This window comes from Nicotiana tomentosiformis, chromosome 2 (genome assembly GCF_000390325.3).
Source record: "Nicotiana tomentosiformis chromosome 2, ASM39032v3, whole genome shotgun sequence".
In the NCBI taxonomy this organism is placed as follows: Eukaryota; Viridiplantae; Streptophyta; class Magnoliopsida; order Solanales; family Solanaceae; genus Nicotiana; species Nicotiana tomentosiformis.
Genome location: NC_090813.1, coordinates 47,091,832 through 47,118,275, shown reverse-complemented (window position 1 = coordinate 47,118,275; position 26,444 = coordinate 47,091,832). Strand labels below are relative to the sequence as shown.

The following is a 26,444-nucleotide window of genomic DNA, read 5'->3' as shown; positions in this document are numbered from 1 at the left end:
TATTAATTTCTGTAAAAAAAATAATTCTTAATTTATTAATTTGGAAACTAGGATGGTTATATATTATATATTCATAAAAAATAAAAAAAAACACTCCTTTAAAAGTTGTATACTGAAATTTATACGGAAATATATATTTAACCATTAAATGAACACTTATACTTATATCAACCAGTCTTAGTGTTACGCGTGTATCATGAGTATAAAATTTTAAAAACTTATGTGCATAATATATTAAATATTTGTATTTCTGTTATAAAATAAAAGCTAAGGAGAAAACTGTAAATTTGAGAATGATAATTGTTGATCTATTTAACTAATTCAATACAAAGAAAGAAACTCTACCCCATAAAAATTAATTCTGCGTGTACAAGGTGACAACCCTAATTTATTAACTATAAAGGTGGCTCTTATTGGGGAGGGGGAATCTCACTAAGTAACCTCCTATAACCAATAGATTGAAAAAGATCTCAAAGATAAAAGTGCTCAAAATTGTTAGTATTATTTTTCTTTTACAAATTAAATTTAACGGGTCAACTTAAATATTAGTTTCAATCTTTTTCCCTATTTATATAAAGAGACCTAAACCTAAAAATATTTGGAAGTGCTCGAATTGATATTATTTTTCTTTTATAAATCGGTTATATTATTTTCTTTTAAATAAACATGTATTTAATACACAAATTTAGTTGTTTTCAAAATCTTAGATATTACGAAAATAATTAAATAACTATTTTAAAATAATTAAATTATTATTTGTCTAGTTGAACTCTATTTCTAGAAGGGTAAAAATATTTTCTTTCTTTCTTCTTCAGTGGATTCCTTTAAGCTTTATTCTTCTTTCTTCTTCTAAGTGGAGGTGGAGATGGATCTTTATCTTTATTGAATTTTTGCTTCTAATTATCACAATCAAGTTCAAAATCAATTCTTGGATGCATGGATCCACTTGTAAGGTATATATATAGAGAGAGAAGATGAGAAGAAGGCACTAAACAACGAAGAAACAAAGCAGAGATCAAATATCAAGGTATTTGTAATAAGGGAGCTCATGAAATTCAAAAATTCTCTCTTTATTTCAAGAGGTTAAAAAGGCAAAAGGAGCACCAAAAATTCTAGAAAACAAAGGCATGAAAAATATACAAACTCACGTTAACCACCCACGATCTGCACATCAATAGTCTTGATAAGTTGTCTTAAGGCTCCTATTCATGTCCCAAACGCAGCAACATATAAAGCTTTTTAATAAGCATGTTTAGTTTTAATTGTGCTTAGGTTTCTTGTAGTTACCATAGTAGGAAAGAGTTATAACTATTTTACACAATCCAAAAAAGGAAAGAATTTATATAATTGATTTTGAAATAGTGAATATTAGGAAAATAATTAAATGACTATTCACAAATATTAGAAAAATAATAAAATAATTATTTTATCCAGTGCAAACTCTATTTTTAAAGGATAAAAATGTCACGACCCCAAATTAACCCTCCGTAAGGTGTCGTGGTGGCACCTAGTCTTTACGACTAAGTAAGCCTACTATTGCGAAAAATATAAAGGAAACACAATATTTTTGAGATAAACAGTATATTTTAAATAGCCAAGAGTAGTACCACTCGGCATACACAAAATAATTTTTCAAGACCCGGAATATCGCTAAGTCACAAGCTGCTATAATCTATGTAGCTCTATACAAAAGTCTGAGGATAATAAAGAAAAATCTCTAGACGAGAGAGTAGAAGGGGACTCCGTAGATCTGCGGACGCAAGCAGAAATACCTTGAAGTCTCCTAGAATCAACAGCACGCGCTAACCCCGAGGCTGATAGCTCGCACCTGGATCTGCACACGAAAACATGTGCAGGGAAGGGTATGAGTACACCACAATGGTACCCAGTAACTGCCAAGCCTAACCTCGGTCGAGTAGTGACGAGTTCAGGTCAAGGCCCTACCAGAGTAAATATAATAAATTAAGCAGTAAAAGATATAGGTAGAATTTACGGTAACACAGTTAAAGAAATTTTCGAAAATTTAACAGTTAAGGGAGCCCTCGGCTCAAAACAAGGTAAACACAGTGGAAAATCTCTCGGGATACCGTCCCGTAGTTTCAAATGAATATGCAGTACAGGGGGATCTCCCGAAATACGTCCGTAGTCCCAAAATAAATATGCAGTGGTGGGGGATCTCCCAAAATACGTCCGTAGTTCCAAAGTAAATATGCAGTACAAGGGGATCTCCCGGAATACGTCCGCAGTCCCAAAGTAAATATGCAGTACAGGGGAATCTCCCGGAATACGTCCGTAGTCCCAAAGTAAATATGCAGTACAGAGGGATCTCCCGAAATATGTCCGTTGTCCCAATTTAAATATGCAACGCAAGATGAAATGACATGCATGACATCGAGTTATAGAGTTTATACTGGACACAGGTAAGGCGAATAAGGACTTAATTGAACATGACGCACAGAATGTCAATTAGGCAGTTAAAACACGTGAGTATGCTTTTCTAGTCTAAACTACACAATTAAACATATTAGTACAATTAATAAGAGAAGCAATTTATGATTTAAAAAGGTTAAACATGATTTTTGCAATAATAGCCCGTATACGTACTCGTCACCTCACGTACACGGCGCCCACACACCAAATAATATCAAGATATCCTAAGGGGAAAGTCCCCAACACAAGGTTAGACAAGCCGCTTACCTCGAACCGCTCAAATCAACTTGATATCACGTTCTTGCCACGAGTATCCGACTCCAAATGGCCCGAATCTATTCAAAACAGTACAATAACATCAATACGCGCTAATGGAATGTATCCCACAAGAAAACTACAAAAATTAGGCCAAAAATCTGAAATTGGCTCAAACCCGGCCCCCGGGGCCCATGTCTCGAAACCCTACAAAATTCACGAAACTAGAAAGTTCATTCACTCACGAGTCTAACCATATCAAATTTACTAAAATCCGACACCAAATGGTCCTCTAATCCACAATTCAAACTCCCAAATCCCTAGTCTCCAACTTCCAATTTTTACCTTAAATACACATTAACTAGGTGAGAAAATATATAGCAAGGCAAGATTATTGACCAAAAATAAGCACAAGGAACTAACCTCGAGAAATGCCTCGAAAATGCTCTCAAAAAACCGCCCCAACCCGAGTTTGCAAAGCCAAAAATGATAAAAATCGCGAAGCCCTTCGGTTTTAATCACTGCCCAGGTATTTCTCCACCTGCGAAACCTGGGCTCACACCTGTGGGTGCACTTATGCGGAAAATCGTGCGTATCTGCGCAACTCACTTACCCCCTCTGCCTTCGCATCTGCGGCGAAAGGGCCGCATCTGCGCCCTCGCGCCTGCGGAGTCTCTTCCGCTTCTGCGCATCTTGCGCATTTGTGGGCATCGCAGATGCAAAAACTTCCTCGCACCTGCGACCCCATGCCAACTCTCGATTTATCGCATCTGCGCTTCCATCTCTGCATGTGCAGCTCGCGCACATGCGGTCTCTTTTACGCAAGTGCGAAAATACCAGAACCAGCAAAGTTTAGAAATTCCTCTAAGTCCAAGTTTTCACCCGTTAAGCATCCGAAACACACCCGAGGCCCCCGGGACCTCGACCAAATATACCAACCAATCCTAAAACACCATAAGAACTTAGTCGAGCTCTCAAATCCCATCAAACAACGCTAAAATTACGAATCACCCTCCAATTCAAACTTAAAGAACTTGAAACTTCAAAATTCTAAAACCGATGTCGAAACCTATCAAATCACGTCTGATTGACCTCGAATTTTGCGCACAAGTCATAATCAACATTATGAACCTACAGCCACTTTCAGAATTCCATTCCGAGCTCGATATCAAAATTTTCACTATCGGCCGAAATCGCCGAAAAACTAGCTTCCGCCAATTCAAGCCTAAATCTGCTACAGACCCCCAAAACATATTCCGGACGCGCTCCTAATCCCAAAATCACTCAACGGAGCTAACGAAGTTAATGGAATTCCATTCTGGATCCGTCTTCACACAGTTCCGACTACGGTCTAAATCCTAAGGCTTAAGCTCTCATTTGGGGACTAAGTGTCCCAAAATACTCCGGAATTCAAAACCAATCATCCCGACAAGTCACAATAGCAGAAAAATATTTGGGGAAAGCAGTTAATAGGGGATCGGGGCTATTACTCTCAAAATGACCGGCCGGGTCGTTACAAAAAAAGGCAAATAATATTTCGCTAAAGGTATTCGTACTTTTAATATAACTAGTATCTATGAACATGCGTTACATGTTAATAATGACACGTGATGATTTGAACATTTCTTTATTTGAAGGAACAATAAAATTTAATTAATGAAAGAAATTTTATTTCATCTAAATGCCGAAAAATATTATTACATTAGCATAATACGTAAATTCAAAATAAAAGGACATCATCAGAACTTACACAAATGATCAATTTAGTCATGTTAAGTAGACAATTATGTATTATAATTTAAAAGTATTTAATGTGATAGTTTTATTTATTTTTTAAATTCTTTTTAAAAAAAAATATTTAATGTGATGGTATCTTATCGAACACTTCTTTGTAGACGATGTTTTTTGTGTATGTTTCCTTTTAATGCTTCGGTTGCTCTGTCATAACCAGAACTCTTGTTGTTGATATTGATATCCCTCTTGAAAGTGTAATATATACTTGTTCATGCAAGAAAATATATTACAGTAAATATAGTCTACTTGTTCATGCAAGAAAATATATTACAGTAAATATAGTCCAATATTTAGGATGTTTGTCCTTGTACTTTATTTGTTATAACTGCAAAATATAAAATACAAAAAAATATTTTTCACACAAATTTAAAAGGATACTCTTTAGCTTCGGAAGACGAAAGTTGAACAATGATTAATATATACTTAGAAGCACATTCACCAGTATCATAATTTTCGCTTGTATGACGTTATTATCAAAACTTCTGTATACCATTTGCGTGTTATTACATAAGCTATTCGACATATCTAAGTTTTCAGTAGCATGACGAGTATATTTTTCTTCAAAATTAATCTACATATAATGGAAGATTGATTTTAACTTAGTCTATTATATATAACACTAACATGCGTAAGAAATAATAAACTTGACAACATGTATGTATGGTATAAGGCCATTTGGTATTAAAGTATTAAAGTATTCTTTTTGATAGTAATTATTGATATTATCTTCTGTTGAGTCAAAAACTAAAAAATATTTTGTTTTTAGCATCAAATTTTATAATTAACCTTTTATTTAGTTGATCAACATATTCATTCATGCTAGCTAAGATAGCTTTCAAATTTCTATCATGTAATTTGCACAAATTATATTTTAATTTAATGATAAAAAAAAAATTCTTATTAAATGCATTATTATTACCATTGGAGTTGATAATCAAGTATTCTGGAAGAACCAAATCATCTTTTATTTGATGTTCTTCTTCGTTTCCAACAGGAAGCTAGAAGGCACTGAATACTGGATGTGTTCTTACTTTATATTTCTTGTCAATTGATTCTTTTTCATTTGAGGCTATAAGTATAATTTTGGCAAGCTAGCTTTTACGGTTTATGCTTTCGTCGATTTTGGAATTATTGGTAATACTTGACAGAAATTACCTCCCAAACCATTAATTATTTACCAAACAGTTCATTGATATTCAATATATCTCTAGAACTCTGGGCAAATATATGTTACACGTTATCTCCCGTCAATCATATAAAAATTTAAGGTTAGCTAATGTTATTTTTATTATATTATATTTATTTTATGAGGTACAAAAGATTAGAATCATATCCTCTTAATACTTTTTAATTTAAAAATGATGTTCTATGTATACATTCCCTATTTTGTCACTACCCTTGTGGAAAATCATATTATGACAAATAATTCAATATTAGGGATAAATATTAGTATTTTTTTAGCGTAAGAAGTCAAATTCTTGTGCGAACACATTTGGTTGCACGTAATTCAATCAAAGTTCTACAGCAATTATAGGAAATAAGAAGTTTCATTTATCAAAGGGTAAGACTTTATATATTTTTATCCACAATAAAAATAGAATATGATAAAAATCATGCTCCTCGTAAAATAAATTTGCAACTTTTTCTTTTACTATTCTATTCTAATGGTCGCATTAGTGGCTAATTTTTTTTCTAAATATCTAAAGTAATAATATAATTAGAAATTAATTTAGTTATTATAGTGATCACAAAGAATAAGCTATAATATTTAAAAAATAAGTTTTTTTTTCTCACTTCATGGTTGTTTTTTTCATACGTATTAGGAAGAATTTCAACTATTTTATATTCTTTCAACATAAATTATATATTTACCTGCAAAAGATAATCAATAAACTTTATGATGGTTATTTCCGTTCTTTCTTATCCTCTTCTCTTATTTTGTAAATATATCCATATTGATTCATTTTCTTTGTTATGGACAATTATGGATAAGAGTGGTTGCTCTAGTGGTGAGCACCTTCCACTTCCAACAAAGAGGTTGTGAGTTCGAGTCACCTCAAGAGTAAGGTGGGGAGTTCTTGGAGTGAGGAAGTCGAGGATCTATCGGAAACAACCTCTCCATTTCCAACCAAGAGGTTGTGAGTTCGAGTCACCTCAAGAGCAAGGTGGGGAGTTCTTGGAGGGTGGGTCTCTATCTCAGGGTAGAGGTAAGGAATGTGTACACACTACCCTCCTCAGACCCCACTAGTAAGATTATAATTGGTTGTTGTTGTTGTATGGATAATTATGCCATATAATTTGCTTATACTGTTTAATTTTTACTTAAAAGATATGATGGAAAAGAAGAAAAAGATTAACATTATAATTTAAGTAAAACAAACAATATAAAATTCAGAAAGATTAAAGAATTAATTATATTTGACCTTAATCGAAACTGAAATATGAAGAGACAAGTTATATCGACGGGTATTATAAATAAACATTACATAAAAGCATAGTAAATAAATAAACACAAAGAGAAAATCTTAGATTCTATTTTAGTGAGCATGACTCGTGCGTTCTCTCTAAACTCTAGATCGCATGTTTAACACTTTTGATTTTCTTCCCACCTCGTAGAGTAACTATGTTTGCATTTAAAAAAGAAAATAAAAGCATGTCATATATAATTAAAAAGTTAAACACACCTTAAAATATGCAAGATAAAATAAAAAAGTGTAACACTGCAGATGAAAACTCAATATTTTAGCACCACAAGAATTTGCTTTCCGCAACATAAGTTTTAGCAATATTATCAATTGCATGATTTTCCTAATTCGTAAGCACAAAACTGTATGGTAGTTGTTTTCATTTGATCTTGCACCTAATTTTCATGAGTCCGTTCACAGTTTTTACGATACACAAGTAATTTTTGTTTACTGATTATAAAGGACAGAATTCAGTGACCTATCTCTAAACCTCTCATTTACCGTTTTAAAACTAAATAATCATGTCTCTAAAAAATTAAAGAATACCTACATATTTTTGCGTTTCTTGGTAGAACAATTTTGTTCCTTCTTAAATTAGGTAATACTTCTTGAAAAAATATTTTCTTTTATATTTAAGGATTTTTGTATTGAACAATTTTATTCATTCTTAATGGGTACTTGTCTTGTTTATTTAATTTATATTTTATTATTTGAAGAAAAATTGCTTCCTTATTGAAGAGTTCTTTTTCCTTCTTTTTTTGGGTTAAATATTACACTGATTTACTAAAGTAGTAAATATAACAATGACTTACCCAGTTGCCACTTAAAATTTAGAATAGACCAAATTAAGATATTAATTACAAAGAAAAAAATATAAAAAATAAAAGGGACAACATGATCTGTCTTTTGTGCTTTAACTTTTGAATAAATTTTATACTCTCTATGCATAGATATATGACATTGATTATATCCTTTTTTTTTCTTTTCTATTTGTTACCTTTTACTTTTAGTTGCTTATTCAATGGGCAAGACTCATATTGATTATCTTCTTTGCATGAAATGCGATAAAGGTATGTGCACTGATTGCAAGGTCATCCCAAGTGAACACCTCACGACCCTACATAGGCTCCTAGTTATGGACCTGGAGATCAAGAGGAGTAGGAGGAAGAGGGCGGGGTGCAGGCAACCTAAGATCAAGTGGGGTAACTTGACCAAGGACAAAGCTCACGAGTTAGGGAAGAAGTTGTTGGCTATGAGGGCCTGGATGAGTAGGGGAGACGCGTCTTGTTCATGACTGCGAATTACATTGGGGTAGGTGCTAGAGAGGTCTTAGGGGTCACGAAGGGCTCTCCTAGGGGGTCATAAGGGGGCTGGTAGTGGAATGGAGAGATACAAGGTAAAGTGGAAACTAAGAAAGCTGCTTATTTGAAGCTATTGGAGAGTACAAACGAGGAGGAAAAAAGGACTTATCGAGACTGTTACAGAAAGGCAAAGAAAGAAGCAAAGTTATCAGTTACGTCGATTAAGAACGCGGGCGTTTGCTCATTTGTATGAGGAGCTCGGGGGCAAGGCGGGTACAAGAAGTTGTACCGATTAGCCAAGGTGAGGGAGAGAAAAGCCCACGACTTAGACCAAGTCAAGTGCATCAAGGACGAGAATGGCAAGGAATTGATGGACAAGGTACTTATTAGGAGAAGATGGCAGACATACTTCCATAAGCTGTTGAACGAGGAGGGGGATAGACGCATTGTACTGGGTGAGTTGGAGTACTCTGAGATTCGGCGGGATTTTGGGTACTGTAGGCGGATTACGGCAGAGGAGGTGGAAGGGGGCCAGACGAAATCCCGACGGAATTCTGGAAGAGCGCGGGGCGAGTAGATTTGGAGTGGTTCACTGGACTGTTTAATGTTATTTTTAAGACGAAAATGATGCCCGAAGAATGAAGGTAGATTATGATTGTTCCGCTTTACAAGAACAAGGGTGATATCCAAAATTGCAACAATTATAGGGGTATCAAGTTGTTGAGTCACACTATGAAGGTTTGGGAGAGGGTGGTAGAGGCCAGGGTGAGGAGGTACGTGTCTATTTTCGAGAATCAGTTTGGATTTATGTCGGGGCGTTCGATTACGGAAGCGATTCATATGGTAAGGAGATTAGTGGAGCAGTACATGGAGAGGAAGAAAGACTTGCATATGGTATTTATTGACCTTGAGAAAGTGTACTATAAAGTCCCGATGGAGGTCTTGTGGAGGTGTTTGGAGGTTAGCGGCGTTCCAGTAGCGTACATTAGGGTGATTAAGGATATGTATGATGATGCTAAGACTCGGGTGAGGACTGTGGGTGGTGACTCGGAGCATTTTCCTGTGGTGATGGGGTTGCACCAGGTATCGGCTCTTAGCCCGTTTTTATTTTTCTTGGCGATGGATGTACTTTCGAGACACATCCAAGGGGAGGTATCTTGGTACATGCTATTTGCCGATGATATAGTGTTGATTGACGAGACGTGAAGAGGAGTTAACGCGAGGTTGGAGGTTCGGAGACAGACCTTGGAGTCTAAAGGTTTCAAACTGAGTAGAACCAATACTACTTGGAGTACAAATTCAGTGACGAGACCCATAAAGCAGACGTAGAGGTAAAGCTTGATGCTCAAGTTATCCCCAAGAGAGCGAGTTTTAAGTATCTCAGGTCTATTATCCAAGGTAATGGAAAAATTGACGAAGATGTCGCACGTCGCATCGGAGCGGGATGAATGAAGTGGAGGCTCGCTTCCGGTATTTTATGTGATAAGAATGTGTCGCCAAGACTTAAGGGTAAGTTTTATAGAGTAGTGGTTCGATCGGCTATCCTGTATGGGGCTGAGTGTTGGCCAGTCAAGAAATCCCACGTGCAGAAGATGAAAGTAGCAGAGATGAGGATGTTGAGATGGATGTGTGAGTTTACTAGGAGAGATAAGATTAAGAATGAAGTTATCCGGTACAGAGTGGGAGTAGCCTCTATGGAGAAAAAGATGCGGGAGTCGAGACTGAGATGATTCAGACATGTTAAGAGAAGAAGCATTAATGCTCCTGTTAGTAGGTGCGAGAGATTGGCCATGAATAGTTTGAGAAGAGGTCGAGGTAGGCTTAAGAAGTATTGTGGAGAAGTAATTAGACAGGACATGGCGCTGCTTTAGCTCACTAAGGACATGACTCTTGATAGGCGGGTGTGGAGGTTGAGGATTAACATAGAAGGTTAGTGGGTAGTTTTTAGTTGTTCACCGATAGTCTTAGTAGCACGCATGTCCCTTCATATTCTTAGATTTTTATTACGTTATGTGGTTTTGTTCGCCTCAGGTATTGTATTCCGTGTTGCTATTATTTGGTACTACTTATCCTTTATCTCTCCCTTTTTCTTTTCTCTTCCTTCTTCCTTCCTTCCTTGCTATCCTCCTCTTCTTCTTCTTCTTCTTCTTACCTTTCATGAGTCGAGAGTCTATTGGAAACAACCTCTCTACCTGCAGTAGATAGGGTAAGGTCTGCGTACAGACTACCCTCCCCAGACTCACCTGTTGGGAACATACTGGGTTTGTTATTGTTGTTTGTACTTTTAGTTGCTTAAAAGACATAACAGAAGAACTCTCTTGCCATATCTGTTTAAGTTTGAACTTTTTCTCTTTAAATCGTTGCTGAGTGTTCAATACGAAGCCATAAACCTATCGTAGTTTTAGGAATTTGAACGTATAATAGTTCCTTCCAATTTGGGATTTTGTCTTTCAAGTTAATGTTAAAATTTTCTGTTATGTATTTTTATTGTACGTTATTATGTTTAATATTATAAGATTATTTTTGTAAAGTAATATTATATTCATGCTTTTATTATAATATAGATATAGATATAGATAGATTTATGTTTTGAATTTTCAACTGAATGAGATATCATTTAGATATTTAAACCCATGCTCATGTAGAATTGATTTTTCTGATTCGTATTAAGTGCATGGCTACATGCTCTTGAAACGAGTGAATATATTTATTTGGGAATTCCACGTTGAAATTTGTGTGGAGAATATATCTGACCATTAAAAGGGAAAAAAGTACATAGAAATCTAATATGTAGTAGTTCTACGTACTACAAAATTTGTTACCAATACCTCTGACCATTTAAAAAAAACAAACAATGAGATAACCTGTGCCCCCTAAAGTTTATTTGCTGAAACACCCCTTTAGGTTTCAGAAACTACAAAAAGTTTTTCCATTTGCTCTGCCAGACTATAAAAGGCGGGGTATCAGCTTCTCAAGTAAGCTAGCGGGTTTTGCTCTGAAAAACACCCGCGTTTTTGCTTTCGAAACAATCAATTTCTAGGGGAAGAGTTTCCCATTGCTGTCTGCAGTTATGCAATTGTCTCAGTTTTGTCTAGGGTTTCAATAATCTCATTCTCATCGAATCCTCACCGTAATCGCTCAAATTCACTGCCTTCGAACCTTCAAAGTTTTTGGTATTCGGAAAAGAATAAGATAGTTAACACTTCCTGTGATAATGAAGAAAGCCAAGAGGAATGCGGCCATTGTGATTTCATCATCCGATGACGATGAAGAATTCTCATTGAAGTCCAATTTCACCCACTTGAAATCAAATTCGAAATCGGCATCAGTTCCGAGGAAGAACCCTAAAAGGGCTAAAACGGTGCTTCTTTCGGCATCATGTCCACGGTCATCTAAAGAGGCTAGTGGCTTCGACGAGGTAAAACTTCGGATTCGTTCGACATAATTACTTGTATTATGTAGTTACCAAATGCTACTATTTCACTATGCTGTTGCATTTGAGTGAACGTGAGTTGTATAACCGGGAAACGAAGCTTGGTCTATAGCAGTGGCAGATGGATAGTAAAGGCAGTTGGTGCAGGTGCATCCGTTGATTTCTGTTTGATCTATGCATGTATCAGTTAAGATATTTGGAAAAATATATGTTTAACTTAAAGTTCAATCTCAATTGCCACGAAGCAGTGGTAGGTGCAGTGATATTCTGTACCCACTGCTAAAAACTCTAAATTCTTCTCTTGTTTATAGTTCAAAAATGCGAACTAATCTTATCACATTAAAAGCTCAATTCACTGTGAAACCGATAAAGATTGACGGGTAAAGGATTATCAGGTTAATATTCCACACAGACTGTTCTTACTGTCTGATTGCGGCAAATGATCATCAATTAGCGTTTATGTAGATTTTTTTATCTTTAGGGGTCGTTTGGTTCGCGTACTAGTCTTGTATGAATTTTGATGCAGGGATTGTTATGCATTGGATAATAATACAGGATTACGTACTCTTAGGATTCTTGTCTTTAGATACTTTTATCTGCATATATACACGTATTCTCATTTACATTTTCTCTTCCATAAATAATATATATAAATTCCCTCATAAGTTATGATGGGTTTACTACTGCCAACAAAACTACATGAATTATCTGGAAATTATTTTTTCTTATGCTGCTAAAAAAGATGTTGCATTAGTCATGCAGAGATTAATTTTCTTATGCAGCCACAAACAAATGTTGCATTAGTCATGCAGAGATTAATTTTTCTTATGCAGCCAAAAAAATGCACTGTTCTGCTAGTTTTTGCTTTTGTATACCTCAGAACATTAATGACGTATGGTATAACTGAATGCAGATGAAACGGTTTTGTGAGGAGTTTGATGATGATTTCACAGGTATCAAGGTATCTGCTGGTATGCTAGTTTCAAAATATTTGGTTGTAGTACTTATTTGTATTAATTTCAAGAATAACCTGGGATCAATATTGTCTCTCCGTTTATTCTAGGCTTCTGACCCATGTTAAATGACAGTGTTTTTGTCATTATAAACATTAGTTTCTCATAAACTACATTCCTTACTTACATATCAAAGAATTAACAATTTTTGCACATTTCTTATATGTCCATGGGATCATCTTTTGATCTCATTAAAATGTTGTGCTGAAGTTGGGTGTCCTAGTTTTATCATGTCGTTTTGCAGACTACATCCATTAGCTTTTGCATGCAGTGCAAGCTTCAGTTGAGATATTATAGTCTTGCTCATGATGCTACGGTCTGTCGACTTAACAGTATGGTACTTACTATTCCTCACCAAACGTCGAATGGAAATACTACCTCTATCTTGTATTTCTTCTTCACTTTTGGGGTGCCAGATGTGTTATTTTACACATTAAGATTTTGGAGCGAAACTAGGACATAAGTTTCATCTGGGTATGCAAGCTCCATACACCACCTATTGATGATTCAGTTGGTAAATGCTTATTGGCGTACATTTACAGTGAAAGATTCTCTCTCAGCTCCTTCTGATTTTGTGATGTTTTAATTGTTTAATTTGAACATACTGCACACTATTACATGTCTCCTCCATAAAAGTATTTATTTCCACTGTCCTCCTATCTCTTCGTCTTCAGTTACTCATGGTTGCCAAAATACTAAATTGTATGAAACTGAATCAGGTCTTCAAAGCAACAATGCCATGTGGGTTGACAAACATAAGCCTCATTTCCTGGAAGAGCTTGCAGTTCACAAGAAGAAGGTATAGAGCTGCATGTACTTTTTCTTGATTTTCTCAGATGTGAAGCTTTTAGTAACCCTGTGATGGACTTTGCAGGTCGAAGAAGTGAAAATATGGTTTGAAGAAAGATTACAAGCTGCAATGGTACGTAAAGCCATATTAGTTTCTTTTCTTGGACTTCTGATATTGTGACAAGACATGGTTACTGATTCCTGGTTCAGCCGGCTGATTATTGCTATTCTATCTCCCATTTCCCTAAAATCTTGAAGTAGTTCATCTTCGGTAGTGTTCTTAAAATCTTTCTTTTAGGATATTGGAAGTAGTTACTTATTGTTGCTTTGCTAAGGAACCTTGTCTTGTAATGAAGGTTCAGTCGAGCGTTGAGTGTATTCAATTAATGAATTATGGCTACATCCCAAATCAGTGTGGCTCAGGACACATGAATCTTATGTATCCATTTTGCTCTACTCAGCTCCATTTCATTCACATGCTAAATAATTTTTCTTTCAAAGTAAGGTTCTCCTAGAACTAGAGGTTCTCTAAATCTTGCGCTTATCCTTGCACATGCATACATGTTTTTAACCAGACTTAAAGACTCTTGGCAAACGTCAGATATAATAGTGTAATAAGAACAACTAAACCCCAAAGTTAGTATCACCTTTATGAATCCTTCGCTTCAGTTATGTTCTGCTCTTAGCTATGTCTGCACTAACTCCGAGAGATTGTAGGTCTTTTGCGTCTTTACTCATGTGATATTCGGTCTATCTCGTCCTGTTTTATAACCATCAATCATTATGTTGTCTTACGTAAGATTGGTGCATAGTCTATTAGCGTACACACCTTTTGGATGTGTTGCCATATTATGCTTCCTTGGAAAAGAGTGTTTGTCGGTGCACTCATAGAACAGTGAGAAGAGAGATTAAGCATACACATTCTCAGAATGCCTCTTTTCTTGTTTATGTTGCCTTGAAATCCTGGGGGAGGGGGCACTTGGGACTTTACAATTATGGACATCAGGTTGTCTCTTGGTTATCATGCTAGAGGGTAATTTAGCAGTTTGGGAATATACTTTTATTTCACAGTTTGCGCCTGCTTGTTCCCAAAAACAATAAGGGTTGTGCATGCCTTGGTAATTGCTTAGATGTTGAAGTGGAAAAAGTAAGCAGTTAAGGTGTTTAAAGGAAAAAAAAAAAAAGTTTGATCCAGGAAATTGTAATATGGTATTGTTGGTGACTTCTCATTCTCAAAAAAAATAAAATATTGTTGGTAATCCCCAGCTTTGCATTTAGTATCCATAATTTCAGGTTTTAGTCTTTCCAAGTGCACATGTTTTACTATATTTTTGAAACATGACAAGTGTTTTCTGCAGTCTTCAGAATTTACATTGTCCGTACTGAAATTTTTACTCTCCTTGATGCAGGATGATCATAATAATGTCCTTCTTGTTGCTGGACCTTCTGGTGTTGGAAAAACTGTATGCCACTGTTTTCTTTACCATTTATTGAATTTAAACATGAGAGATGTGCGACAATTTAGTCTTCTTGTGAATTCTGGATCTAGAGTGCCATGTTTGAATTTTGTCCTACTCCTTTGAGGTCATAAACCATGCATGATCATTGGGTGCTTATCATCGTCTAGGCAACTATATCTGCTATTGCTTCACATCTTGGTGCCACAATATGGGAATGGAACACCCCTACTCCAACAGTTTGGTCAGAACATTTGTATAATGCTAATTCAGGTACATATTCATGTTTTAATTCATGGAAAACGAATCTGCTCCAAGCCATCAAGTGCATATTCAGAAACTTAGTTTCATCAAATGATCATTCTTTATTTTGTTTTATGTTGACTTAGGGTTACAATACATGTCAAAGCTGGATGAGTTTGAAGGTTTTGTTGAAAGGGTGAGAAAGTATGGATTGACTTCTCCAACCTTAAAGGGATCACTGGCTCCAGTCATACTCTTAGTTGATGATCTTCCGGTGGTAAATGGAAGAGTTGCGTACGGAAAGCTTCAAAGGTGTTTGAAGCTTCTTGTGCAATTAGTCCGCTTTCCAACAGCCATAGTGATCACCAACTATGACAAGGATGACTCTGCAGACTTTAGCACACGCTGCTGGGAAGAACTCCTTGTGTCTCTTCATAATGCTGGTGCTTGTAAGGTTGCATTCCTTGATAGACTTACTGTGGATTATGAACTCTTTTCATCCGTGTATCTTGAATCAAATTTCAATCCTCCCCCTATGAGTATGAAAACAAACAAAGCAGCTTCCTTGTCTAACTTTAAGCTATTTGACCTGCAACTTTACCCACAGCCGGCAGGCCAAAGAGCAGACTCTTTCTCTCTCAACATTTGCAAATTGAATTAAAAGATCTTTTCTTGTCTTCGACGGAGGGGAAGTTAATCATTTTTCAAACAAAGGGGAGGATGTAGTTATTCAACATTAGATTCTAAGTTACTGTAGTATGTCAACTTTTTTCTGAGTCGAGTTCATGCTTTTCAGGTCAACTTCAACCCTGTCACTATCAACTCAATCAAGAAAACACTTACAACTATATGCAGAAAGGAGCAGCGTGAAGTTAGTGCTGATACGATTGAGCTAATAGCAAAATCGAGTGGAGGTGACATCAGACATGCAATTACTTCTCTGCAGTATCTCTGTCTTAACCCACAAAGAAGGCCTATTCTACCTTTAAAAGAAAGACTGGACAATATTGTTTGTTTGGATGACGCGTCTTCTTTGCCATTTGGAAAAGATGAAACTCTCTCTCTATTCCATGCATTAGGCAAATTTCTACACAACAAAAGAGAAAATGAGCTCACAACTGCATCAGGTACATCTGTCTAAACTTCATTGTCAGGATAAAGTGAGTTGCAAGTGCTTACAGAACTTAGTAAATGTGTGATTCCATACCTATTCTACAGTAGCTATGAATTTCTCCTCCTTTGCAAGTATGTGTCCTCCTGGTAAATGCATATTTTAGTATTTATTTGAATGCTCTAATCTTACAATCTAGGGTTGCCATGTCTAATCCACACGAGCTATACTGTATCTTGGGAGAGTTTCTTCATTTCAAGTAATACACTGTTTAAACTTCTCAATAAAAAAAGTAATACACTGTTTAAATAAAGTTGTAAAGCAGATTCCCTGAGATGTATTAATAACCATTGGTTAAGAATGGCTGATATGAAAATAGGTGATTATCCAAGGGGTGATTGGAGGAATATAGAAATTAACCTTTTGACCTTCTTATGTAGATGACTGGTATGTGAGATCTTTTTTCTACTACAAGGCTATAGCTCATCTTTGACCATGTTATCCTATGCCCTTTGGAGTAAATGAAGGTGGATAATTGAGAGAACTGTCTTTGGCAAAGCCTCTGATACAGACTCATTTTCTTGTAGATAGAGATGCATTTATTCTGAAGGAAAAATTTGTGAGATTTCCTCTTAAAATGGATGCTCCAGAAGTTGTACTTTGTCAAGCACATGGGCAAGCGAGGACTCTTTCTGATTTTCTACATGAAAATGGTAATTCTTGTTCTTCAGGTGTATGGGTTTTTCAGCTAATATGGTCATATTATTTGATTTTTGCATGTTCTTAGAATGAACTTCACTGAAGTGATACTGGACTCTGTTTAAGCCCCAGACCCAGCCCCCTTCCTTTTTCTTTTTGGGTTTCTAGCACCAAATCCGCCATTCTGTGCATAACTGATTTTTATGTGAGCTATATCCGAAACAGCACTAGGTTCAGCACAAGACCCAATGGCTTGAACTTCTTTTGGTCTATTTTGTTCTGCATTTTCCTTTGTGGTGAATTTTACCAGCAAACTGAATGTTGAGATAAGAAGTGTTTTTGAAATTCTTACCTAGATTAGAGGAGAAATAACGGTTTCCTCTGTTCAGCTTATATTTACTACCTAATGGATTGTTCATGATATGGGATAAAAAAGACTGATAGTTATCATATCTGTGCATAGACTAAGCTTGCATTTTCTGAAGAAATACATCTATAGAAGCTTAGCTGATGCATATGATAATCGGTCCTTTTGGTTGTCTTTTTTAACTTCTGATTTTCAATCTTGTTGCAGTTTTAGACTTTTTGAATGAAGAAGCAATAGATGACGCGTGGCTTGTGGCATCATATTTAAGCGATGCTGAGTTTCTTCTATCTTCACTTAATAGACTTCTAACCAGAGACTTTGGAGCTGAGAACATTGTACAGTCAGCTGCTGCTTCAGTTGCTGCCAGAGGAGTATTATTTGGGAATGCTCATCCAGTGCCTTCCAGGTATAAAGAAGTTACCTGTTTATATTTGTTTATATGAAGTAGCTAAAATCATTTATCATAAATTCATGTGAGAAATCAGGTGGCATGCTATTCGACGTCCAAAACTATGGGAGGTTGAACAATCATTGCGCCGCAATAAGGTAAGTTTCTTGCTGTCACGTCCTCTGCACCTTGCTCTTGATCTTGCTGATATAAATCTTAGCACATGGATTAGTCCTGATCAAGTCCTTAAATATAATGTTCCTCACTAAAGGAGTGGCTTGGGAAGCACTACTATAATTTCTTAGTGTTCTAATTGACCTCTAGTCCACTGATTTGGGCTTGATTTCATCCTTACCAAATTGGTGTGCTTGCAGTGTCAAATGTTGAGTCAGAGGGGTGACTTGTGTAATAGCTTAACATTGTCGAATCAGATAGTTATGGCAACCGAGTATAGACCTGCCCTGAAATGGCTTGGTTGCCGAGCATCTGAAAGTTTCCAAGCAGATGATATGGTTGAAGATGACGGGGGTAGCGCCTGTTTTCATGAGAAGAAGCTGGATATGTCGGATGATGAAATAGAAGATTGGTAATTGGAAGCAGTGCATTCAATATTTGGTCAAATGCGGGGGCTCTTTTTCACCTGTAAATTTTGTACATAGCTGAAATGGTGTAATTTTCCCAAAGGAAATATACAGCTAAGTTCATACTATCTGAAGTAATTTTTTGAACATTGTAGGAAAATGCAACTAAAGACTTCCGTTTTAAAATTTGAGGAAGATTCAACGAAATGTGTGCGACTTGGATCTAGCGTACTAACTTATCACTTTACATTAAAGTGAAGAATATCCATTAAGGAAAACAAGGTTACCTGATCAGAACTAGCAAACTCTTTTTGAAAAAATTCACGTTTCCATTTTCTGGGAGCTGTGTTTTAATCAAGTATAGCATATGCACTTCATTGTGGAACTTTAATATGATCGAAACAGATTTTGGCACAACTTGTTTGTTTGTTTGTTTGGTGACCTTGTGTGGTTACTAGTTCACTTATAGTACACTTCTTCAAATCTAACTTGTTTGTCAAGAAACCAATATTCCCGGCACCCTGTATTTAACTTGTATAGGGTGGATTATAATCCCAACGCTGGTCAAAGACCTGCGGGTAAAGGGAAAATTCAAGCGTAGAAATTACCACGCCTCACACTCGTTTAAGACTTAAAAGTAACAAGTAAAACCAGTGAGCACACGATCGAAAGCAACACAGAACTACATATAAATGCAATTTCCGCAAAAGGAAAAATGGAAAACACAACTGTTTCCTGAGCAAAGCTAAAACATACTTAAAAAATCCTAACATCCTCTAATGCCAAAGGCTAGCAACCTATATCATCTACCTCCGTCGGCAGCCATACTTGCACTGTCAGAGATTGCTTAAACCAAAATCATCTCTTTTGCTCACTCTCAAGAAAATCTGCATTCCTGAGTTTCCCAATAAATTATAGCACATACTAAGAAACCCTCTAGGCTGCTGGAGGGGAAAACAAGTTTCAAGAACACGTATATACATTTTTTCTGCTGGCCACAAGGAGGCTGCTCTGTATCTCAAGGTAAAATCCTCTTCAAATCATGCACCTGATCAGTATTTTTTGCTTGATTATATACCGACTCAAATGCATGTGTCCACACATTGGCAAACCCCGTCACAGCCTGAAAAACATGAGGCAAACCCATCTGTAGATTGTTCAATGTCATTGCCCTTGTTACACTCACTGCTTTATCATACTTGGCCTTCTCGTCCTCAGCTTTCGCTCTTAGCACCTCCACCTTAGCTCGTTTCTCGGTCACAGGGTTCTTGCTCCTCGTACTGCTAGAGGAATCAGGTATAGAATATGGGCCATACTTGGACTCTAATGATCGAAGCTCAGAAGCCTTCTTTTCAAGCTCTTTGAATGCCATCTCTGATTTCTTCTTTTGCTTGAGCTCTTCTGCCTGCTGCACCACAATGGCATGGATAACAGTTAGTAGACTGTTGATTCCTTCCGATGCTACTTTATCCGGAGCATTGTTAACTGCAAGATGCCACTCTTCACAAAGAGAGTAAACTGCACTGTCCTGGCTCGTCTTCTGTACTGGATTATTTCCAAGTTGGAAGAGGCTAAGACGGAGCCAGCCGGTAAGGGACTGAATATACTCCCTGTGAGATTTCACTAGGTTGCAAAATGATAGGTGCCATTGTTCCAGTTCAAGTTCAAGTTGTAGTGTTGATTGTCGATGAATCTCAGAGGAAGGATAAGTTGATGGCACGGAATTGAGATACTTCAGCTGCTGAACTATGTGTGTTTGAACGTGATGGCACTCGTACATGCTTCTCCACATGTACATCAATCTGCAAACCACAAACAACAATGAGAGGGAAGACAAAACAGAGAAGGTAAAGTTTAAAGGATTTTTGCGATATTTTCCTTTTTGATGAAGCTCGAAAAATGGTTTCCCTAAAATGTGACAGAATTAACCCATCCTTCCTCACAGGGTGCTAGTTTGTACATTAACATTGTCCCGTGAGATAGAAAGGAGCGAAATTGATTCTCTTAACTTTATCCCAATGCCAAAGTCTTGCTATTAATATTGCAAGTGTTCGTTATGCAACAGAAGGCAGTAGGGGCCTTTGTCTCTTTACGGTATGTTCATAATTATGTACTCTCTCTAACTTATAGGTGTCAAACGGACTGGGTCGACCCGGTTCCGGACCGGCACAGATCGGTTTTAGCCCGGACCGGTAGGTAGGGGGCTGGGCAGGGCTGGGTTGGGACGGGGAACAGATTGTGCCGGGTAGGATAGAGGTACCGGTTAACCGGACCGGTCAGAACTGGTACTGTCAAGTCAAATTCGAACCGGTTAACCGGACCGGTTAAACAGATATAAATCAATTTTTTTTTTAATATAGTTGGCAACGGTCAGCTGCCATTTTGACCGTTGGCCAACGGCTATTTTGCAAGAATAGCCCCTTTTTCGGGCATTTTTTTTCAAAAATAACACTTTAGTATTTACTAATTTAGTCCTTTGAAAAACTATAAATATACCCCCCTCTTCTTCATTTTTTCACTCATCTCTCAATTCTCAAACCCAAATTTTCAATTGTCATTCTCTCATTCTTCACCTAAATTGCAATCAACTATTTGGCTCTCATTTCTTTTTGGAATTTTATTTATGGTATTATTTGAAGTTTGAACTTTGAACAATTGACGTTTCTTCGTGGTAACATCGGAGTTGCGAAATTCAATTTCAAGACTTCAAAAATCAACAAGTGTTCAATTTATTGCGGAATTCGATGCACTCCTTCCAGCTCTTTCTCTTATTTAATATTTTATTTGCATATTTAATTTTTATTAGTAGTTAAATTTTCACAATATGTTTATTGCTGCAAAAAGAGTTTGTAATAAGGTTGCTAATAGGAGTAATCGGGAAAATAGAAAAAGAGGTACTATTTCAACTTCTAGTAGTAATTTAAATGACTTTACACATGTTTCTGAAACATCACCTGATAATAATATATATGGAATTATACATACTTATTTTTAAAATGTTGATACAAATATGTATTGCCAATAACTGAAATTGCTAATGCGCATTGTATTGATCCAAACCGTATGTTAACAACTAATACTTGGGAGGCCATTAATGATGTTAAATTTTTACATAAATTTATACAGTTACTATTGAGTTTTCTGGAGCATATTACCGTACTGTTACTATAACTTTAGTACATATAGCTGAAATTTCTTTTCTACTCTCTGAATTTAAGAAGAAAGAAAAATATAAGGATGCTGTTGAAAAAATGCAAGCAAAATTCAAAAAATATTTCTTTCCAATTCTTCCTATTTACTTAATTGATGTTGTTTTAAATCCTTCTATTAAGATGTCTAAATTGTCACCAATTAATCAATGTTTTATATACTCATATGAAGATTGGACCAACTGAAACCCCATATATATATATATATATATATATATATATTATTGTACGAACAAGCTAAATGATTATTTACAACAATTATACAATTATTATGCAAATATAATCGATGATGATGCTATTAATGTAGGCGATGTTAATCCCACTATGCATTGTACTACTTCTACTGCATCTGCTACTATGGATGAAGATGAAGGCCTTGATGGTTATAATATTTGGTCTACATTTTCTTTCACTCAAACCAGTAGCAGGAACATTGATGAACTTCAATTATACTTGCAAAAGCAAATAGAGCCACTCACAATGGGATGGTGGCATGAGAATGAAAAGCAATTTCCTGTTCTTTCTGCTATGGCTCGGGATGTGCTAAATGTGTCAATTTCAATTGTTGCATCAGAGAGTGCATTTAGTCAAGCAAAACAACAACTAGGAGACACCCGTCACTCATTGGGAAGCAATGCTTTGGAAGTTTTAGTACTCCCTCCGACCTCCGTTCCAATTTATGTGAACCTGTTTGACTGGACACGGAGTTAAGAAAAAATGAAGATTTTTGGAATTTGTGGTCCTAAACAAGTCAAAAATGGCTCCAGAGTATTTGTGTGGTTATAAAAGCTTCCCATTAAGGGTAGGATTGTAAATTTAAGCAAAATTGTTTCCAAATTTAGAAAGGGGTCATTCTTTTTGGAACGGACCAAAAAGGAAATAGGTTCACATAAATTGGAACGGAGGGAGTATGTTTCAGAGATTGGATTAGATCGGAACGAAGAAATCAGGGACGTGAAGATGTTGACAAACCAGACGACGAAGAACTTGGAGATATATTAACACATGGTAACCCATCTGAATTTAACACTCCTGAAGATAGCCAAGAAGTTCATATTGATTATGAAGAACTTACTAAAGCAATGCAAAACCTTTGAAGTTCTTGATTTATATTTAATAATTCAAATTTGAATTTACTATTTTTTCTTTAATTTAGTTGTAGTAAAATGTAAACTTTAATTTGCAAGTTTGAATTAAAAAAAGAACTTGCAAATTATAAGTTAAATATTTTTCCATCTTCATTATATCATCTTAAATTCTTAATGAAATATTCAAATATAAGGCTTTTAAAGCCTTTGAAATTATGCAAACTCTCTTTTTATAAGATTGTTTTTATGTTTTACATTTTTACTTTATCTTAATATAAATTAAGATAGTTATACAAAAATCAAAATACACACACAAAAAAACGGCCCAGCCCCTTAGGCCCGGAACCGTTTCGGTTCAAATTTTCACCGGCCAGGCACGGAACCGGCCCATTGACACCCATACTCTAACTTCTATTTGAACCCCCCCCCCCAAAAAAAAAAAAGAAAAGAAACAGGGAGGATAACCTAAATTTCAGTCAATTTTAAACCACTTTGAAAATTTAAAAGGGAGCTCTTAGTAAATGAAAGTCTCACTAAAGAGTACTTCCCCCAAAAATAAAGAAATAATTAAAGAGTACTTGGCCTGATCTTGACATTAAAAGCAAAAGGTATTTAGGAATTACTATGACCCAATTAATACAAGTAACTCTTAACTATTGGCTAATATAGGTGATCCAGTGACATAACTTGGAATGATGAAAATCTTGAAATAGTCAAATCTATCCTAGGGATTGAAAGTGCAGCCTCACTCCTAAGAAAAATTTAATCTTGAATACCAAGTGCTTTTCAAATAAAAACCAGAAGAAAAAAGAATTGATCGAAGTTGGTCTCCCAGTCTCTTCACGGTTTTTTGTTACAGTACAGCAGACTGTTTTATGCTGCTTTCGTATATTTTTAGGTGGTAAAAAGGCAAATCAAAGACATGGACCGAATCAGTTAAAGGAGTCAAAAGCTTTAATTGTACGGAGAGCCATTCGTTGCTTTTCAGAAATATCTCTGTACAAATTCCTAGAGCTGACTTTGACCCCCCCAAAAAAACAAAAGAAAAAATCTCTTTACTCACTTATTCACTGAGCTATGACAGGCACGAGACGAGACAGCCCCCTGTAATTTGCTACTTCTTGTACTAAAAGATCTGCTACTTGTTAGGGAAAAAGACATTTGTTTTAAGTAAAGAAAAATAAACAAGATATTTGGTGGAAGGAATGAAATTTTAACTTCACCTGAGAATTTAAAGGTATTTTAATATGTTGTATCAGCAAATATGCCTTACATTCTAATATGCTAATTCAACTTCTCTTGGAACGGTTAGATATAATTATCTTTTAAGTGATCAAGAAATTTACTTTCAATTTTTCTACGAGAGGGGGGTTAGAAAGGAGGACTAACCCTTTGACCAGATCAACAAGCTGCGGGTAGAGCTCTGACTCCCTTAATTTGATGATTTCAGCTGATGTAGTCTCAATAGCTTGGGAAGCAACCATCATTTGTGATTCCAACTTCTCTACTTCCTTCTTCGCTTTCTCTGTCTTTACATAATCAGCCCTCTTCATCTCTAGCTTCCTAGCGTGAGCTGCCCTTTTCTCATGCTCCAATTTCAATGCCTCAGCATGCTACAAGTCAAAACCAAAATTACACCATGACAAAATAAAATGCAATCACCAAATAAAATTTATGGAAAATAATACAATATATAATTGGGTAATTTAAAAAAACAGCCCGGTACACCAAGCATCTTGCGTTCACTCCGAGTTCGGGAAAAGGTCGCACATGCAGCGCAGGCAGCCTACTATAATGCAAGCACGATTACACGGCTCGAACCCGTGACTTAGGACTCTGAAATTTTGCAATAAAAAAGATGGGAACTTCGGTGTTGTTTACCTTGACCTCTAGGTAGAGTTTCTTCTCCCAAGCATATAATCTCTCCACTGTAGAACAATGGGAAGCTTTGGCACCATTTACCCCATTGCTAGCTTTGTTCATTGGATCATCACAAAATCTTCCAATTCCATTCCATCTTGAACTGCCTCCAAATGTCCATGAAAATGGACTCAACTTTTCTACACAATTTAAACCACAAGAACCAATTTTTACATAGTGCTTTAACATGTTGTACCATGTGATTTTATGTGTAAATGTGCATATTTTCATGCAATTAAAGCGTTACATACCTGAAGATCTTTGGTCGGAAAAAGCACAATTGGGAACTTCCAAAAGCAATGAGAGTTGACCACCTGCATCTGCCGCATTTAGAAAGTACTCATCAAGCTCTTTTATGATCTCTACCAAGTCTTTACCCTTCGTAGAGACTACCACCGCCAGCTCACTCGTAGTCGTTGTCTCTTTAGAAAACTGACTCACCACTGACGGCGGAGCTGCCACGCTCGCCGCCCCGACCGTGGTGGTCACCGCCACCTCGGACGTAATAGTTGTCTCCTCCCATTCCTCCTCAGTCACCGACCTCGAAGATGACGGAGGCGGAACAAATGGGTCCCAGAAATCCCAGTTTGACGCCGCCGGAGGCGGCGGTGGAGGTGGCGGAGGAGGGGGTGGTGGAAGGGCGGAGGATGTGGTGGTGGAGGTGGTCCAGGATGTGGGGCTCATTGGTGGCGGCGGCGGTGGTGGTGGGGTGGCGAGTCGTCGCGATTGTGGTGGTGATGGCGGAAGTGGAGGAAGGTGGTGGTTGTGCGGGTGGAGATCGGTTTCTCCGGTAGCGAACTGAAGCAAAGCAGAGCCAGTGTTTCGAAGTGAACGTAAGTACATAGAGTGAGAAGCAGAGAAAGCTTGTCTTGATTTCACTAACTGTTTCATGTACCTCTTTCGAGCTTTGCATCTCGAAACCAACTCTTCTCTCTCTAATCTTGAATACCAGCAACCCATTTTTTGATCTTTCTGTTCTTCTCTACCAAACAAAACTAAAACCAACAACTCAAATGAGAGCAAAGCAAAGCTAGCTAAGCTAAGCCTCACTTTAACCTTTTATCTCCTTTCTTGATTTATCAACCATGTTCCATGTGTGTTGTACTCCAATGACTGACACAGCAATTTCAGACCAAAAAGAATAATTAAAAGAAATAAAAAGTACTCTTCCTGTTACTCCTTTTTTTTTCTCTGACCGATCAAATATTGAATCTTTACCTGAGACACCCAAAACAAAGAAAATTAGATTTGCTTCTTTAATTCTATCTCTGATATTTTCACTTAGCCTCTGGTCAGTAAAAATGCAGTGTAAAGGGAAAAGAGGGATGGGTGAGAGAATGGAGGGAGGAACAAGAGCAAGAACAAAACAACATAAATTTGGATTTGTACAGAGGCAATAGTTGTTGGACAGAGTGCCAATTTTTTTTATTTATAATCCTTATATGGTGAACCAAAATGCTCTATTAAGGATGTTTTGCTATTTACCAAATAAGACATAGTGTTGTCACATGCATGAAATCTTGCAAAACATACCCTCTTTGAGGAAGTGATGGGCAAACTGGTAATATTGAAATTTCAACGGACACGAGTCAATTTATAAGGAAACTTGGTTTAAATTTCGAAGGTGGTGGTGGTGGTGTGTTGTGTGTGTTGTTGGGGGGGGGGGGGGGGGAGTTGGTCATGAATGAGATGATAAGAGCAAGAAAGAAGAGTGCAATTGCCAAAATGGAGAATTGATAAATGCAAAGGCATCGGTTACGGGGTCACTTATGGCTAAGGATTAACGACGATAGTAATCTTGAGACTTTTTACTCATTTTTATCGTTTCTCTTTATTGTTTTCCCATTCAATTAAATCATATGTTACACAAGGCAGGTAATATTTCTCTCTTGGGACTTGGG

The 26,444-nt window shown here is 36.6% G+C and overlaps 2 protein-coding genes across 5 annotated transcripts; one reads left to right on the top strand and one right to left on the bottom strand.

The window, feature by feature from the left end:
• The first annotated feature begins 11,176 nt into the window (after positions 1-11,176).
• Positions 11,177-18,533, top strand: LOC104105874 (cell cycle checkpoint protein RAD17). 4 transcript variants are annotated; one of them, XM_009614288.4, is made up of 12 exons: positions 11,177-11,663; positions 12,592-12,631; positions 13,411-13,490; positions 13,566-13,613; positions 14,890-14,943; positions 15,108-15,210; positions 15,327-15,634; positions 15,977-16,307; positions 16,879-17,004; positions 17,565-17,763; positions 17,843-17,903; positions 18,120-18,533. In XM_009614288.4, exons 1-12 carry the CDS (start codon positions 11,460-11,462, stop codon positions 18,333-18,335), a joined length of 1,770 nt encoding a protein of 589 aa, XP_009612583.1. In that variant the 5' UTR covers positions 11,177-11,459; the 3' UTR covers positions 18,336-18,533. The 4 variants fall into 4 exon arrangements, with proteins under 4 accessions (XP_009612583.1, XP_009612582.1, XP_009612586.1 ...); XM_009614287.4 differs by having other exon boundaries at positions 12,592-12,649; XM_009614291.4 differs by having other exon boundaries at positions 11,572-11,663; positions 12,592-12,639.
• Positions 18,534-18,993: 460 nt separating this feature from the next.
• LOC104105875 (protein ALTERED PHOSPHATE STARVATION RESPONSE 1) lies at positions 18,994-25,648 on the bottom strand. Its single transcript, XM_009614293.4, has 4 exons — positions 24,795-25,648; positions 24,505-24,683; positions 24,013-24,236; positions 18,994-20,128 (listed from the first exon to the last, which is right to left on the bottom strand). Exons 1-4 carry the CDS (start codon positions 25,501-25,503, stop codon positions 19,345-19,347), a joined length of 1,896 nt encoding a protein of 631 aa, XP_009612588.1. The 5' UTR covers positions 25,504-25,648; the 3' UTR covers positions 18,994-19,344.
• Positions 25,649-26,444: the final 796 nt, after the last annotated feature.